Source organism: Pan paniscus, chromosome 16 (assembly GCF_029289425.2).
Source record: "Pan paniscus chromosome 16, NHGRI_mPanPan1-v2.0_pri, whole genome shotgun sequence".
NCBI classification, from domain to species: Eukaryota; Metazoa; Chordata; class Mammalia; order Primates; family Hominidae; genus Pan; species Pan paniscus.
The window spans coordinates 44446344-44465283 of NC_073265.2; the positions used below are offsets into that span (position 1 = coordinate 44446344).

Genomic DNA, 18940 nt, shown 5'->3' on the forward strand with positions numbered 1-18940 from the left:
AATCACTAACACCTTGATATTCTAGTTGTGTGGTAAAGGAACAAGTTACCTAGTCCTCAAATTTTTCTACCTATATATTTAAATGGGAATAATGCTATCTACTTACTTAATGAGATACTGTGAAATAAGCCAATCTTCTCAAACTCTTCTAAACTCAAACTCTTCTAAACTTACTCTTCTAAACTCTTCTCAAACTCTTATAGGTTTCTATTTTTAAGAAATAAGAATTTTCAAAAATAGTTTTTCTGTATTCTTACAAGGTATTGTAAGGTATATGTGTTAAGGATATTCCTTCCCATGATTTCCAATCCTGTATTGTTCCAACCTGGGCAAAATGGTGAAACCCTGTCTCTAAGAAAAAAAAATAATAATAAGACAAAAATCAACCAGGCAAGGTGGTGCAAGCCTTAGTACCAGCTACTTGGGAGGCTGCGGTGGGAGGATGACTTTAGCCAGGAAAGCAGGGGTTGCAGTAAGCCAAGATCACACCACCGCACTCCAGTCTGTGCAACATGGCCAGACCCTGTCTCAAAAAAAAAAAAGTTCCCTGTAGTAAACATTATGCTTTGTTTCACTGCTAGCTACTCAGCACAGGCCTCTACCAAACAAGCTAAAACAAGGTAGCCTAAAAGTATTATACCATAACAACTTCTCAGGCAACATTTTCATGGGAAGTGATCCAAACAAGCTTAGAGGGTTATGGTGGGATGAAAAAAAAAAATTATGGCATTTGTATCCATATAGTTTAGAATGAGATCTGGGTTCTCAAAATACTATGAAATCATGACAAGGAAGAGAACTGTTTGGATGCTAAACTTAAGATGCAACATCAACTCTTCAATTCAGCCCAATTTCCCCCAAATTGATGGTCGCAAAGCAAGGGCAGCTTGCTCCTTCGCTGGCAAGGTAGGACACTTGTTTCTTAATAAAATGTAACTTTTAAAATGTTTATTTCTTTAAAAAATGAATACGGTATGTAGTAAAAACTCAAGAAATTTTACAAATGTCTTTCCTAACATGCATCATTTCCCCTAATCTTCAATCAATAATATTGTTTACAAATAAGAATACCCAGGCAAAACCACACTGGAACTCAGGTCTCCTAACACTTGGTCCAGGGATTGGTCTACAGCCTTAGTTTTACCATCTAATACTGAAACAAAAAATGAGCCATTACTTTATAATTATGTAAGGCTAAGAATTAGTGATTTTAAACTCTACCCTAAAAAAACCATTATGCAAACTGATAGTTACTTAATGTATTTAACATACTTAAAACTGTAAACAATGTAAAAACACAGAAACATTAGGTATTAAGTATCTATTTCTCTTTAATTAAATGTATCTCCTACTTAAATGGGATGTGTGGAGGAAGATTTCTTCTTCCAGGTCATCAATATTTCATATCTTTGTTTAGTGCCTTTAAAGAATAAATATCAGCATTACTTTTTAAATGGTTTTATTTTATGTACAAATAATGAACATACGTTGTACCCATAAATTCTACTTTCCAAAAACAGGAGCTTTTTAAAAGAAAACCACATAATAACTTTTAAAAGGCGCTGGGATTCCTCTGCTTCTAGATCATTGCTGGGCTAGAAAAGTAAAGTCTGTTCTATCAGGAATCACAAGTTGGAACTGAGTATTCTCCAAAGTGGAAATTCTAGAGTGTAGTGTCACTCCAGGCAAAGATTATTCAGTTCTCATCCCCAGCATCCACAACTACCTATCAGAAGGGTTAAACCAGGTCAAAACAGTCCAGCATAATTAGGCTTCATCAAACAATGTCATTATGCTCTTCTAAGATGCAAATAAACCAAAACAGGAAATACTAAAATAAAAATATCTGACACTGCCATACAAATTGTTAGTTCCTTTTTTTATCCCCCCTTCTATAACATTAACAAAGGGAATATTTTACTGCAAAGAATATTTTATTTTATACATCACTAGCCATGAATTTTTGCCATTAGTTACTATACAAATGCTGCCCAGTGCCATCATCCAAATAGCACAACCATTTTACGTCCACAATTCACTTCTATAGTTATAAGTAGAATTTTCATGATTTACTTAAGTACATCTATCAGTAAAGATTAAACACTGAGATGCAATCTAACATCCGTAATATCTGATATTATGTAGATGGCAATGGAGGAAACACGTCTTTTAATCGCTTTTCATTTAAGTGACCTTATGTAAAAAATAAAATAATTCAGCAGTTCCAAGTATCCAAAGGGCATTTTCAAATGTACATAAAAGAAATGGTTACAGAGATTTTTAAGGAGCATCTTCCATGTCCACATCCTCTTGTAACTGCTGTACCATTTTCTCTTCCAACTGTTTCCCTTTGCCTTTAATAAAAATAAGTAAAAAATAAACAACTTAATTCAATGTAACCTTACAGAATTCACATCAACACTTTATAAAGGATCGTGCATGTTTTCAAGTAATATTAGCCACTCCTAAGAAATTTAATAGTAGCTAAACTAACATAGGTCTTATGATATGCCATGCATCAAATAAACATTCTACATACATTTGCTCATTTCACCCTCATAACATCCCCCATTTTAAATATGAGAAAACTGAGGCTCAAAGACAGATTAACTTGCTGAAGAGGTCACTCAACTAGAAAGCCATTTAAGTCAAAGCACTGGCATGTGAACCCCAGCCATCTGGATCCAAGGTGCCTGCTCTTAACACTGCTCTATCTACCTCAAAGAGGATTACCTAAAAACTTAGATAACAATGGTTCATTTCTGGTGCTTTTTGACTATCAGTTTGTTATCATGTACATGTGAAACAAATGCTCCAGAATTTTGTCTATTTTGTTTTAATAAAATTTGGTACAAAAATAATACAAGTAGATTTACACAAATGTACTCAACATGTGATTACAGAATTTGACCTTTACTAAGATTTCTTTCCCTTTAAGTGATCTACATAAGTAAATTGCATAAAAGACTGTACTAGTGTTAGCTGAGCAAAAGAAACAGTAGTCCAAATTTTAGTATCAGAATCATCTGGGATGTTACTGAACAGTGGCCCAGACTCAAAGAGCCTGGGCCTATGTATTTATACTAAGTTCCCCAAGTTGGTAATTCTGATACCAACCAAAGTTTGAGAACCACTAATAAAAAATATTGTCCTTTAATCAATACAAGTGCAAGACACAAATCATCTACAAAATTATTACGCAAATCATTTTGCATAACTTGGGGGGATATGGAACATAGAATTCAATGAAGGGAAAAAAGAAACACCATATAAATAGACTGACTGCAATTGGGAAATACACTGAATAAATTACATTTTTATAGACCAAATCATATCATAAATTTACAATGAAAGATAATATTTATAGGAAAAAATACCCAAAGTTAGTTGGTACCCAAATACACAGACCACAAAAATCTAGATGTGCAATGTAGTACTCACCTGCAAGAGGGGCTCGGATAAGATGGATGTTTTGCTTGACTTCTTTGATATCCTGAACTTTCTGTAGCTCTTTATTTTTCTTCAATCTACAACAAAACATATTAAAGCCAAAATTTCAGTTACTAACACTGCTTTAAGAGGCATCAATTCACAATACAGCTTCTAAATTTTGTTACTTAAGTTAGCCCCACAGATGGGGAATGGAAACATGATGGCTGCCCTTCTGTTCACTCCCCTTTCTTCTCCCCACAACGCCCCCCATCCAGCAGGAGCATCAAAACCAAGTGAACAGAGCCTCTCAGTCCTCTCACATTACTCCCAAATGGGAAGTGGTGAACTTAACCTAAAAGAGATATATACCTTACATTTATTCCCAAATCTAAGGTAAGGTCACCTGTTAAGCCCTCACAAATGTACATCTTCTTCTCTAACAACTCAAACTCAAAGTGGTTTTTTAGTTCGTAATTAGCTCAAAATAGGATTCCTACCCTACCACAACACTTATTCATTCATTCATTCTTTGTACCTAGACTGGCACAAAATGGGAGCTCAATACATATTTGCTGAGTAAATGAAGGATGTGAGTCATGAAAAGAAGCAGTGCTCTACTACATAAAACAACCTTTAACTGTTACAGTGCCTAGATCTTTTCTCCTCAAATAGATAAGTCTCTCTTATATAATTTTTAAAAAACCATTGGGTAATTACAAGAGCACAAAACACATGATATTCAATAGAAATGCTAACAGACTAGTTTTCAAACATTTTTGTGAAATGCTTTAAAATTTTTAAGCCAGAAAGCTGCTGGCACGTGCTTCTTTTCCATGACATATTCCATAGCAATTAATTTAAAAGCTAATGGTCCTGCTCTGAAAAAAATAGCTGATTCCAAGCTGGGGAAGAGGAAACATCTTGTTAGCTATAAAACATGAATGCACTCAAAGAATGAGAAGAATTGTCAAAATAACATTACAGTCTGCCTGAAGGAACTCCCACAGGCCAAATATGGGCCACTTAGAACTTCAAAATAAATAATGACAATAAAGAATTATAACCCAATATATACCATAAGAATCCATGAATACACACAGATGTAATATGAATAAAGGAATGAATCTTGAAATTGATGGAAAAGGGAAAGCTCTTTCTTACATGAGAAAATCAACTAAAAAATGTAGAAGAAATGGTGGAATTAGAAAAACCACCATTTGGCAACAATCACAACAATAGTAGTAACTGATTCAGGCAAGACTCTAATGAAAACCAAAACCAGTAGGTATAAGTTTGAGGAGTAATAGGCTTTTTATTGAATCTCTATGTATCTCCCCCAAGATACGTACTGATTATAAGAAAAACAAAATAGTAATCTTCCAGTGGAGAAACCTGACAGACATCACCTTAATCAAGTGATCAAAGTTAACATCACCAGCAAGGTGACATCATGTGCTTCCCGATATGATGCATGAGAAGGATACGCCATCATTTCTGAGACATCCCTGCCAAAGGTGCCTAGCCAAAATCTAATGAGGAATATATCAGACAAACCCAAATTGAAGAACATTCTATACAATAACTTGACCTATAGTCTTCAAAACTATCAATGTCACGTAAAATAAAGATGAGAAACTGTCTAGATTAAAGGAGCCTGAAGAAATATGAAGGACTTTGTGTTGCTATGGACGTAATCAGAATAACTGGTGAGGTCTAAATAAGGTTTATAGATTATATAATAGTATTACATCACTGTTAATTTCCTGACTGATAGATAATCATACTGTGTTTATTTAAGAGAATGTTCTTATTTTTAGGTTCCATACACTTAAGTATACTTAGAAGGAAAAAGCATTATGTCTTCAATACATTGTGACAAGGATAAAGTAAATGTAAAATGCTAGCAGAATATACAAGAGTTCTTCATATTATTCCTTGAAGTTTTTGGTAAGTCTGAAGTTATGTCAAAATAAAAAAATTTTTTTAAAAATACTAATGCCTCTAAATATCTACTAGTAATTATTTTCCAAAAGTTACTCCATACAAATATTCATACCTGTTCATTATAAATTTAGCTTGGCGCTTCTGTTTGATCTCTTCAACTCTCTTCATTGCATCAACTACAAAAAAATTCATGAGTTAGCAAATGTATGCACATTCAAGCGGTATGATCAACAACGGCATTAACAAACACTTCTTTATTATTCTGATTTAGAAATGAATTTACATGAAAAAATTCATTACAAAAACAATCCCTACTCAAAAAGCTGAAGAAGGTATATACTCATGGCCAACATGACTCTCAACATTCTCTTTCACAAGTATCATTTCTCTAATTTTTATCTGACAAAAGTCTCTACTGCTGTTAAATTTTCCTTCCACTTTAAACCAATCCAATGCTTTTCAAATTTTACTATAAAGACTATTGACAACTAATCCCATTCTTAACTTGTAATTGCCATGAATAAAGACAGCATCTTTCTGGTTATGAACACTTAAAAGTGCCTGGGATATGGTCAGCTCATGATATTGGCAGAATGAACCAAACAATCAATACTAGTAAGTTCTCGACCACAAAAATCCAACTGTTTTAGAAAATGCCTACAGGAGTGTTGGCTAAAAGGGGGCTGAGCCCAACTATGCTCTAAAGTTTCTATCAGTACTATCCAATGAAAGACAAACCACATATGAAATTTTAAATTTTCTAGTAGCCATATTTTTCAAAGTAAAAAGGAACAGGAGGAAATTTAATGATATATTTTATTTAACCCAAATTTCCAAAATACTGTCACTCAACATGCAATCTATATAAAATTACTAGTGAAACATTTTATCCCTGTTTTCATATTAAGTCTTCAAAATCCAGCATTCATTTCATATTTACAGCACAACGCAATTTAGACTGGCCACATTTCAAGTGCTCAGTAGCTCAGACACTTCTGATCTAGTCTAGCTCTTTAAAGTGTAGTCTGTAGATCTAAAGAATAATAAGATATTTATATAGTCTTAAAGTATCTCCCAAAAGTATACTTATTAATTAAAAAGAGTAAAACAGTAACTCTTCAGTGGAAAAACCTGGCAGACACCACCTTAACCAAATGATCAAAGTTAACACTGCTAGTAATGAACTAATGGACAGCTTGTGTCTCCTGACAAAACACACTGAAAAAACTCAGCATCAAATCTCTGGTGCTCTTGCCAAATGTGCATTATCCAAACCTAATCTGAAGGAAACACCAAACAATCCAGTTAAGAAATTTTATACCAAACGCCTGGCCCATATTGTTCTAAACCGTCAATATCATGAAATATAAGGACAAACTCAGGAAATGTTCCAGATTACAAGAGATTAAAGAGACATGACATGTACTATTCTTACAAATTTTGCTATAAAGGATATTACTGGGACAATTGGAGAAATATGAATAGGACTAAGATTAGGTAATAATAGTCTATCAATGTTAATTTCTTGATTTTAATAATTGCAGTGTGGTTATGTGAGAGAATGCTCTTATTTCTGGAAATACATATTAAACTAGGGATCAAGAAGTATTTTGCATGCTTAAACAGTTCAGAAAAACATATACTAAAGGGACAAAGGGAGAAAGAAGAGAGACAAAGAGAAAAAATTAATTTAACAAAATGTTAACATTCAGGGAGTCTGGATGAAGGATATCAGGGAACTCTACTCCTGCAACTTTTCTGTAATCTGAAATAAGGTCAAAATAAAAACTTTTAAAATGTAGCCTGGGACCAGTAACAGTGGCATCATTTGGGAGCTTGTTAGAAATGAAGGATTTCAGGCCCCACACAAACCTACTATATCTGAATCTACATTTTAACAAAAACCACCAGGACAATCTTTGAGACCTCTAGTATTAAAGCAATGTTTGTATAAATAACTCTAAGAAAATGTCAACTATAAATATGCGTATGCTGTAGCTCAGAATTAATAATATGCTGGATATGTAACTTTTTTTCTTTGTCTTTCAGCAAAAATAAGGACAAGTTCTAGTACTCAAAAGCATTTCCACACTTTAAACTTATTTAGAAGGGAAATAAACACAAGTGGCAGGAAAATCCCTTCCAAAGAATAATATGCTGTATTTCCAAATATTCCAGAATACTGAAATATTTTAAACCTAAGAAGCATCTAACTGTACAATTCACAACTGCAAAGATATGGAACCAACCTAAGTGCCCATCGACCAACAAGTGGGTAAAGAAAATGTGGTATTTATACATCATGGAATAGTACTCACCCAAAAAAAGGAATGAAATAATGTCTTTTACAGCAACTTGGATGGAACTGGAGGCCATTATTCTAAATGAAGTAACCCAGGAATAGAAAAGCTAACACTGTATGTTCTCACTTGTAAGTAGGGGCTAAGCTATGGGCACGCAAAGGCATACAGAGTGGTATAATGGACTATGGGGACTCAGAAGGGGGAGTGGGGTGGGGTAAGGGGTAAAAACTATAGATCGGGTACAATGTACACTACTCAGGTGATGGATGCACTAAAATCTCAGATTCTGACAATCTACAATTAATCCACGTAACCAAAAAAACCACTTGTACCCCAAAAGCTATTAAGATTAAAAAAAAGTTCAACAAAAATATGTAAAAAGTTAAAATAAAAAATAAAAAAAAATCTGACAGATATTAAAAATTCACCTGCAACACAGACAGCCATGAGGGACAAAGTGCAAACTATTTTTCCTGGTATTTTTGAAATTCTAACATACTACTGTTTCTACAGACATCAGTACCTTAACAAAGGTTGTTTAATCCATATCCTCACACAATTTGATAATGTAAGCAATGAATATACAACTCTTGTCAATAGATTAGTTTATAGACCAAATGATACTGAAATATGAGGGGTGTGGAGAATCAATGAATCTCTTAGAAGAATAATATATTGTTGTGGAACACTACTGAAAACAACTTTTCTTAATTGTATAAAACACCAGGAAACAATCTTAAATTCGAAAGACTCTCATACTATATACCTAGCACTCATACTGTACACTTAGCAGATCTTCTTAGAAAAATCTATTTTTAGGATCCCAGTAAAAAGGAAAGCAGAATCAGTGCAGGAAAAAAAAATCAAGAGCACTGCTTCTTACAGAATTTACAGATGTATAAATGTGGGGGGCAAGAGAATGAGACTCTGTAATAAAACCTAACAGAAACAATAAAATAGGAGTACTCAGTAAGTGCACCTAGAGGGCAGAGACTGTGTGTGACGTGTTCATCTTTGTATGCCACAGGCAGTGCTTAATAAATGTGCACTGAATTAAAATAAATTAAGAACTGTAGAGAACATTACCATTACAGTATGTGAAGTCATACAGAACACAGCAGTATTTCTCTCGAGCAATGTAAATAACATGACACCAGCATGGAGGACCATGGAACTGATTATTCACGTATCGCTAAAATTGGATATGCAACTCTTTTCAACAACAACCTAAATACCCACTAACTAAAAGTAGTTACAAAATATGTAAAAATGATCTGGAGCTGCTGTCTTCAAGTAATAACAACAACAACAAAGGTCAAAATGAAATAAAACTGAATGAAGTCCAGAAATGCCTCAGGACTGGCCAAGTGCGGAGGCTCACGCCTGTAATCCCAGCACTTTGGGAGGCCGAGGCAGGCGGATTGCCTGAGCTCAGAAGTTCACCACCAGCCTGGGCAACATGGTGAAACCCCGTCTCTACTAAAATACAAAAAAATTAGCCGGGCGTGGCAGCGTGTGCCTGTAGTCCCAGCTACTCGGGAGGCTGAGGCAGGAAAATTGCTTGAACCCGGGAGGCGGAGATTGCAGTGAGCCGAGATCCCACCACTACACTCCAGCCCGGGTGACAGAGCAAGACTCCCATCTCAAAAAAAAAAAAAAAAAAAAAAAGAAATGCTTCAGGACTTTCCAATAATGTCCTTGATAAGGGTGCCTTTTGAAATCAATTTAAGAATCCTATAAGTTAATCTCTTTAGAAATCCTTGAGTTTGAATAAGTGTTATTTCCTTACCAAATAAACCCAATAAAAATCAACTGCTTTTCAGAAATTAACTCCTCCTCTAATTATAAAGCAGAAGGAAAAGACCTTATTTTTTAAAAAGGGGTTAGGGGAGACCCAAAGGGTACAATAATTAGGGCTAAGTACAGAAAAGGCAATTCCAAATCTAAACTCCAGTTTCTCCACATGGTCCTAGGTAAACAAAGCTTTAGAACAAGCTTGACCAACCCACGGCCCAATATAAATTCGTAAACTTTCTTAAAACATAAAGAGATTTTTTTGCAATTTTTTTTTTCCCTTAGCTCATCAGCTATCATTAGTGTTAGTGTATTTTCTGTGTGCCCCAAGACAATTCTTCTTCCAATGTGGCCCAGGGAAGCCAAAGATTGGATGCCCCTGGTTCAGCAGGTATAAATACTACCACAAAGGTCCACAAATTTTCAGTTCTTCCCCTGAAGTCTCGTGACTGACTGGAGGACAGAAAGGGATGCCCTGCCTATGATCCATTAGCAGAGTAATAAAGTTTGTGGAATTCTAAGCCTTACAGACTCTGGTTAACAAACCACATCACCCCACACCCAATACTAGAAATAGCTACAGGCTGCATAAAGGTAGCCATGGGAAGAAAAGAAGGCCGGGCCGGTGCCAGGCATGGTGGCTCACGCCTGTAATCCCAGCACTTTGGGAGGCCAAGGTGGGAGGATCACTTGAGGTCAGGAGTTCAAGGCCACCCTGGCCAACATGGCAAAACCCCATCTCTACTAAAAATACAAAAATTAGCCAGGTATAGTGGCATGTGCCTGTAATCCCAGCTACCTGGGAGGCTGAGGCAGGAGAATTGCTTGAACCTGGGAGGCAGTGATTGCAGTGAGCAGAGATCGTGCCACTGTACTCCAGCCGGTGGGACAGAGCAAGACTTTCCAACTCAAAAAAAAAAAAAAAAAAAAAAAGGCAGGGCCAAGGGTCCCAAACATACACAAATGTGGTAGAATCTACAAGCTAGCTCAAGGGATTAACTTTTTCTACATATGAGACTTTTTTCATTAAACTTTCTGCCTATTTCAGGGAAAAAAACAAAACAAAACAAAACAAAAAAAACAAGAACTAGATATTATTGCTTTTAATTTCAGAAGATTATAACTTCATTTTTTACCTAAGTCAAACACTTAGAAATTCTCTCAGAACATTTGTAATGATGACCTTAAGCACTACACTTTTTAATTTTAAAGAAGCACTGAATTTTATAAGGTATACAGAATACAAGTTTATATCCTAAACTATATGGTCTAAACATGTAAAGTGTGTTAGGTTTCACGTGTATTTTAACCGTCCCACACTCACCCTAAAACAGTATTTTCTGTCTCTATTTTTTTCAGCCATTTTTATGTTTTTACATCTCTGTGTGGGCACTTCAAGTAGTATCAAAGTTAATAATTACATTATTTTAAAATGAACACACCAGCCAATTGTAAAAAAAAAATGATGAAAGATCTGACTACAACAGAACCATTAAAATGAGGATAAAATAATAAAAGCCAAGGAATGATAAATGGAAAATTCAATATTTAAACAACAAACTGACACTTAAAGTTATAGTATTATCCCAAACCAGTCTCTCCTCAAAATTACTGGTATTTCTTAGTGACTTACTAGTTTTATTCCATAGCTCTCGCTGGTATTTGATAGGTTCATTTCTACGTTTTTCAAATTCAAATGAATTATCCTGTAAGAGGGAACAGAGGAGATAAAAATAAGGTTTTAAGAAAGGTAGAAAGGAAACATTTCTTAAAACGTCTTCCTTTTCGTAAGTGTTCTGAATGAACATACACCTAGATTCACCCCTCAGGGTATCTCAGAGAATATAGGTTTTCAAATTTTTTCTCCTTTACACACCTCCCTATTGAAGACATCTCTCCATATACTAGTGATTCTCAAAGAGAAAGGAGGAGACAGTAACACCCCCATCCCTCAGAAGGGCATATAACAATTATCAGGATTACAAACTGAAAAACCTTCCCAATGTCCCATTCCCAGATAAGATTCAAAGCCAGAAAACTTTGAATTATGTTGAACCATATGAAACTGCCATTTTTTACAGATCAAAAAAAGCCAACATCAAGAATTCCATGTTCTTCCTGTAGGAGACAGAAAAAAAAAAAAGAGAGAGAAAACTTCATATGGTTCAACCTAAATATCTATGTTATAGCAAAAAGGTATGAAAACTATATGTATCTTCAAATAAATGAGGTGCTACTCTGCAGAATAAAAGTCAGGCCCTACATTTCTTCAGATCCCCTCCAAACACGGTTACCATTGCTAGTGGCTGGTATTTTTACAGTTAATGATCCTTTTAATCTTAAAACACACAAAACAATTTTGGAAAAGCTACAGGTATTTCTTGGTTTTCAAATCTATCTGACAGGCATATAAAACAGCACTACCTCTGGATTCAGCTACTATTTCTTTTATATATACACAGCTTTATTCAGATCATAATAACCTCAGCCACGAGGTAAATGGTAATCAGTAAATGACTGTGACTGGCAGTGTTTCCTCAGGCAGCTGCCACTTGCATTTGGGCTGCTATGCTTCTTTTCTTCCAGAATGAAAATTATTTTTGTGACAGTAATTATGATTTGGCCTTGCATCTGGTCAAACAATAGTCTTTACATTCATTGCAAAGCTCTGGTATTAAGGAGGCCAGGAAAGGGCTTCATGGAAAATGCTTGTAGATACTGCCCTTTAGCAATAAAAAGGTGGGAAAGGGGTCATAGGTTTGGTGGGTAAAGGAAGCCATGGATGGAGGGGACAGTTTAAAAGATCTTCCTCCCTCAAAGGTAGCCTGTACTGCATTTTCATCTCCTTCCTTTGCAGGGACTGAACGTGGACAGCTTCAAAATACCCTTTTATCAATTCAATATAACAATATAATGATGGAGGCTCACTCCATTAAATTCTCTTTCCCCCTGACTTCTCTCTAGTTCTCCTCACACCAACACTACTAATTTCTCTGCTCTCAGATACAAAGTCCTGCTAAGGAAATCCAGAAACTGATAAATGAGTCTATTATAAACTTCACCTGAGCCTTGACTGCTGTTCAGAAATCCTTTATCTCTTAACTTCATCTCAAAATCTTTCAGTAGCAATTCCCAACTTCATCCCAAGCCATTTAAGTGATTTTCCTCTTTGTCTGCAAGAGCTAAAAATAGTAGCTCCACAGAATTACAGTTTTAAGGATCATGTGAGAATGAGATTATTTCCACAGCCAAATACAAATAAGGTACTTATTAATCATGTTATAGGCGGCCTTGTTATGATTGATTAGATGACATATACCCTTCAAATACTAAAACTGTGAAACGTGTAAAAACTATATTGATAGCTAACCATACTCACCACTGTAAGCTCTTTACCAGCTGCTTTCCGGAATGCTTTGGTCCACCTAACTTTGCGAGGATTGCGCTTCTTTTTAAAGTTTTTATGACATTTAGATTTGCAAAATCTGAACACCTACAAGAAAAGTTAAAATATTGAGAAGTCAACATTAAAAACTTTTCTATCACAAGACATTACCCCTGCTAGACAAAAAATACTCTCCCTTCTACTTAAACTGCCATTTAGAAATGTGTAAGATATATCAGATTAAATGGAAACAACTATTTTTTGACTAGCAAACATCATCCCAACCAAAGGCTAAGGGCCCTGAAAATATTATTTTAAATTACTAATCATTTATATAGAATAACAGTAAAATTATTTCAAATAAAGGGAACAGTTTTAAGTAAAGTCATTTATTTAAGTCCTTTCTTAATTCAGGATAATTTTCAAAATTCACTGTCTCTATACCTCAATGGGGATAAAAGTTTCAAACAACCATTCTGAAATCTCCTTTGGGTCTTTCCATCTTCCTTGTTGAAAGCACAAAATAATTTCAAAAGCAACTAAAACTGGTGATACAACAGATTCGTTTTCAACTTACTCACAGATCTGCTAGCAAGATTCTTTACTACTTTAACTCTCCACCTTCATCCTACAAGATTTAATCCTTTAATAGTGCTAACTTACAACTGATGATGCTTCAACATGTCCCTGAAATGGCTTATTAGGACTCATTTTATAAATCTAACAGTATTATTTTGTTACTTTGTAATGCCTTAGAACACACTGCATTTGTGTATGCCCTGGAGGAAATGGGAAGAGAAAAAGTAATTATTTGGGGTTTGTGGATCTTGGTAAAGAAAATTAAGTTGAATTATCATACCTAAAAGGTATGACAGATAATAGGTCAAAGTAAACAGTACAAACACTTCCAACTAAATAAGCCTGTGTATGTATCACAAATCATAATACTTTTCACCTTTTATATATGTTGCCCTAAGGGGAACTTCAAGTAGGTCACTACATACAGTAGGACAGTTTTCTTAGAAACTGCTGCTATTAGTTTAATCTGATCCAGGCCCATACCTCCTACAGAGCCTTCTCCTAAGAGACTAGAGTGAAAGCATGTCTATATCCTTGAGTTAGTTTCAAATAGACTAGAAAATATAAGAACTACTAGTCTCCTGGAGTAGCCTACTATGAAATCATAAATAAATTATGAATATATGAAAATCATTGTGAAATGAATTATATTTTGAGTATTTTCAGCCCAAAATACTATTATTTTTTAAGCAAAAGCCTCCCACATTTAATATCTACTAGATATCCCTTAGGCAAATTCCTTTTTCTACTATTTATCTAATGGGAGGACTAAACTTGTTTTGGCTCCTCTCAATTCCAAATAGACCCAATGAGGAATCTACTTGGTTCCTTAACTAATAGGTATTACCTGAAAGGCACAATGAAGGATCTACAGAGACCTGGAACCAGAGGAGGTGCAAAGGGGATTCAATCAGTAAATAAAGAGCATCTATGTGCCTGATGTTGTACTAGCGCTAAGGATACAAGAACAATCAAAATTTGGTACTCTACCTTGAGAAGCTTAGTCTAGCAATGTCATAATCTCACTTTGCAATCAAGAAAGATCAAGATCTGACTAGGATATAAACAATGGGATAAAGTTATAATCATGTATAATGTAATATGTAAACACATATGAGGAAGTGGTTAAATCTATGGTGGGGTAAGAGGTGGATGGCTTATGTGTCAGGCAAAGCTTTATGGTTTCAAGTTTCTCTTTTAATTTAGTCCCCTAAATGCTAACATGCTAACAAATGATCCCCCATACCTTGGACTCAAAGTTCTTCAAACCTTTCTTATTCCACTAATTCAACATTTATTAAGCCCTCGTTAAGAATGTATTTTCCCTGTTTGCAAAGTATGTGCAAATATAGAGAATTAGCATTAATTCTACCCTTAACCCATTTATGCCTAAGAGTAAAAGGTGAAGTTTCTATTAATAACAGTCTCAGAAACTAAGAGAATAAAGGCAGAAAGACTAGTTAAAGCCTGGGAAACATAGCAAGCCCCTGTCTCTACACACACACACACACACACACACACACACACACACACACACACACAATGTTAATCTCCCCGTCTCTACAAAAAATTTTTTTTGATGTTGGGCATGGTGGTGCACACCTGTAGTCCCAGCTACTCAGCATGCTGAGGAGGGAGGACTGCTTAAGTACAGGAGACTGAGGCTGCAGAGAGCCATGATCACACCACTGCACTCCAGCCTGGGCAATAGACAGTGAGACCCTGTCTCAAAAAAAAAAAAAAAAGGCTAGATAAGAGGCTATAAAAGTGGTAAGAGCCTAATCTGAACTCGGACAGGAAAGTAGAAAGAAGGCAAAGACACCACTATCTTTGCAGAGGCAGGATAGGTAAGACTTGATAACTAGATACAAAAGGTGAAAAGATTCAGACGACTCTCATGTTTCTAACAGAACTATCCGGGCACTTAAGAGTGGTATTAATTCACAGAGCAAAAAGATCTGAGGTACTAAGGAATTCTCTTTCAGTAGGCCCACTGTACCTACTGTTAGGTACATCCAATGGAAAATTCAGATTTGGAGCTCAGGAGATTTAGGTTTGGAAATCAAGCATAAAAAAAGATGAGATACTTGTTCTTTGTTAGTGCTTCAGGCCCTCTATCTTTTATTTCCTCCAACAACTCTCTTCTGGATCCACTGGTGACTCCCAACCAACTCAACACTGTCCTTATTCTTCATCAACTTAACTTCCACTGTGTCTACCAAATCAATACCCAGGTCTTGACAGTTCTCACGATCTGTTGTTCTAATTCCAATATCCAGCCGACAAGCATCCTGGACGAAAATCACAAAATCGTAACGAGATCATGTATAAAACCATACTGCCTACTCTGAATTAGACCCCAACCTGGCAATCTTTTGGTTCATTTTTATAAACTTCTTATCATGTTCCTGAGAGCAAGTATTCAAAATCTTCTAGGTTCTTTTACGTTATCAAACATGGCTTTGGTCCCTCACTTTCAGCTGAATCCCTTGGATCTAATTAATGAGGTCAATATCTTTGATCTGTTACAGAGATATAAGGTGAAGAAGTCAGACTTGTAATTATTTAGCACGTCAAATTAACCTTAATATACAGATTCTTAGACCCCCTTCCCCTCCCCCAAAGATTCCAACTCAACAGATCTGGTGAAAACCAGGAATCTGTAAACGCCCAGTAATTCAGAAGCAAACGTAAGAGATCAAATTCTGAGAAACAATGTGTTTCTCTGAGAAAGAGAGGAACGGGATTCATTCTGTAATGACAGGACAAATTCATGTACCATTCAAAACGTCTTTCACAACTAGGACTCATATTTATTATTTACGTTTACAGACTTATTATACTTGTAGCCCTACGCCCAAGGCTCTATCATCATTTACAATCCAGTCACTTCCTCAAACAAATGTATTTGCTCCGTTCTCTGCCTTTTCTCAAAATGTTCACTTTCCTTCCACTTAGAAGGCCCCCTCCGCTTTCTTCCGCAAAATTCAGGATCCAAGATAAATATCACCTCCATGCTGAGTCTTTCCGTACAGGACCCTCCCCAACTCACCCGCAGTAACTTAATACATAACTCTACCATTAAGCAATACGGAACACTTCCATCAACCTCTACACTTTAGTATGGACCTTAGTATAATGCCTGACAGGGTATACACTCAACAAAGTTTACTGGATTCAAGAATTTGGCCCACGTACATGAGTGGCCAAACAGCCCTCACAGACATCCAAGATTCCTGGTAGGCGCTAGCTGGGATCGCTCCTGAAGTTCCTCGCTGCCAACGCCACCCAAGGGTGGCCTGGTGGCCAGCGCCGCTCGGAAGACGGGCAAGGAGAAACCCCCGAAGCGGAACGTTGAGAACGGAGGCCCAGTTAAGCCACCCTCCCAGGGGAACAACGGGAGGAACCCGGGCCAAACATGGCAGACGCAGAAGCACCCAGCACCGAGCCGCCGCGCCCAGGAACCGCGGGAGCTAGGCTGAAGCAAGAACTGGTGTCGACCGCCTCACCTTGCAATCGTTGCGGACGAACATCATGCCGTGTCCAGGATAGATGGGCCCCGAACAGAAATAACACTTTTCGATACGCATGTTGAACCCGCGTGTGACCCCACCAAACAAACGCCAAGCTTGAGAGGAAGTGATGCAACCCCGTCACCGGAAGTTACCTTCTTCCCTCTTCCTCGACCGGAAAAAGGCAAGCGTCCTTCGTTCTCGCGGGTCTGTTAGACCAGATGCGAACACGACTGTGCCTCCGGCGGCCGTGTGGTCAAAAGCGCTGCCGTTTGACGCAGGCGCAGAGCTGCAGACTAGACCTGTTCGCTGTTACTTTGGGGAAATGTGGTTCTGCGCCACCTTGTGAACTTGCTCTCACAGCACCTAGTTTTTTCTCTCTGTGTGTCGGCATTTATGCACGTATTATGTGTCTTTGGTTTGTGCTTTGCCTCGGAGTACTCTCGAGAGCACTCTCTTAACTCATTTGTCTACTGCCTGCCCTAGACCAGCCGTCGATTCTCGTCCCACAGTGATTTGCAGGGTGTAAGCGGCGAAGACCCTGCAATCCAGCGTTGCTTCGAACATTGCAATGAAAATGGTTGAGTTGCTGATGCTCCAAGGACTTTACCAGCAATTTTTTTAAATATAAAATCGTGTTATCCGCCTCCCCCCCCCCACATTTTAATTAATATACATATGTAGTAAACAAATATTTTCGCCGGAAACTACGACTCCCTCCCTAGACCTGCGGTCTTCCTCCCCAGGGGCAAAACAGTTCCATTTATTACCTGCCAGAGCTTTTCTGTGCATAGGCAAACATGTATATTTGTGTGTTTGCCTGTCTCTACGTCCTGTTCTTTATAATACTAGTTAATATGCTATTTACTCTTTCCTGCATCTTGCTGTTACCTTGTATCCCTTCATTGGAATGTGAGCTCCATGAGGGGCAGGGATTTCAGTTCGTTTGGTTTACAACTACATCCCAGTATCTAGAACAGTCCCTGGCACATAATAGGCATTTGATACATATTTTACTGTAAAAGGGTATTTAACATTTTTTCATATATATATGCCATTGTATGAAAGTATTTTAATTGGTCACTAATCGATGGGCATTCTTATCTTTTGATATAATAAGTATCTTTATTGGTACGCTTTTTCAAGAGAGGGTTTATGTAGAACTGCTGGATCAGAGGAGCTGGATATAGATATATAGTTTTAAAATTTGGCAGATAATACTAAATTGCCTTCCAAAAGTTTTTACCAATTAACACTCAGCATCAACAAATAAGATGTCTGTTTCACTACCCTGCTGTGAAAAGTGATCTTTGCCAACCTGAGATGAAAATTTATCTTATTATTATTTCGACTTGAATTTAATTACAAATGATGTTAAGAATCTTTCACAATGTTTTTCAACTTTTTTCTGTGAATTGCCTGTTCAGGTTCTAAGCAGTTTTCTGTTCTTTCGTTGATTTTCAACAGCACTTTACACGTTAAGGTTAGTCCTTTGCTGACATGCATTTAGAAATTATTTCCCTACGAATGTTTTAAGCTTTGCTCATGGTATTTTTCCATGCAGAAATATGTTGTTTATATATTCAGATTTATCCAATTTTTTTATGATTTTGGATTTGGTACTTTCCTTTAAACTGCACTTCTCACTCCAAAATTGTTTTTCAAAATGTTTTCTCTTATGTTTTGTAGTTTCATTTTTTTGCATTTGAATTTTCAACTCGTCTGGAATTTAAGTATAAATGACATAAGACTCCAGTGTCTTTCCCTCAGTGCTGTATGTTGATAAAGCATCCTTTCCCCCACTCACTCATAATGTCACATCTATGGCTCCATTTCTGGACTCAGTTCCATCGTTTTATTTGTTAATGTGCCACTGCCCAAATATTTAAATTATTGTCATTTTTTGAATAACTGGGTTTACCTCCTCTCCCTTTCTATTAGTTTTCATGCTGCTGATAAAGACATACCCTAGACTGGGCAATTTATACAGG

At 36.6% G+C, this 18940-nt stretch overlaps 1 protein-coding gene across 1 annotated transcript; it reads right to left on the reverse strand.

The window, feature by feature from the left end:
* Positions 1 to 1442: 1442 nt before the first annotated feature.
* Positions 1443 to 17208, reverse strand: RSL24D1 (ribosomal L24 domain containing 1). The gene is made up of 6 exons (XM_003827856.5): positions 16947 to 17208; positions 12853 to 12966; positions 11107 to 11179; positions 5489 to 5552; positions 3442 to 3527; positions 1443 to 2354 (listed from the first exon to the last, which is right to left on the reverse strand). Exons 1-6 carry the CDS (start codon positions 17025 to 17027, stop codon positions 2281 to 2283), a joined length of 492 nt encoding a protein of 163 aa, XP_003827904.1. The 5' UTR covers positions 17028 to 17208; the 3' UTR covers positions 1443 to 2280.
* Positions 17209 to 18940: the final 1732 nt, after the last annotated feature.

Bases quoted from the DNA above. Each gene is read 5' to 3' on its own strand.
- RSL24D1 (XM_003827856.5), bottom strand. From the start codon at position 17,027: ATGCGTATCGAAAAGTGTTATTTCTGTTCGGGGCCCATCTATCCTGGA. The intron at 12,967-16,946 runs GTGAGGCGGTCG...CTTTTCTTGTAG, and splicing joins TCGTCCGCAACGATTGCAAG to GTGTTCAGATTTTGCAAATC. The intron at 2,355-3,441 runs GTGAGTACTACA...TTTTTATTAAAG, and splicing joins TATCCGAGCCCCTCTTGCAG to GCAAAGGGAAACAGTTGGAA.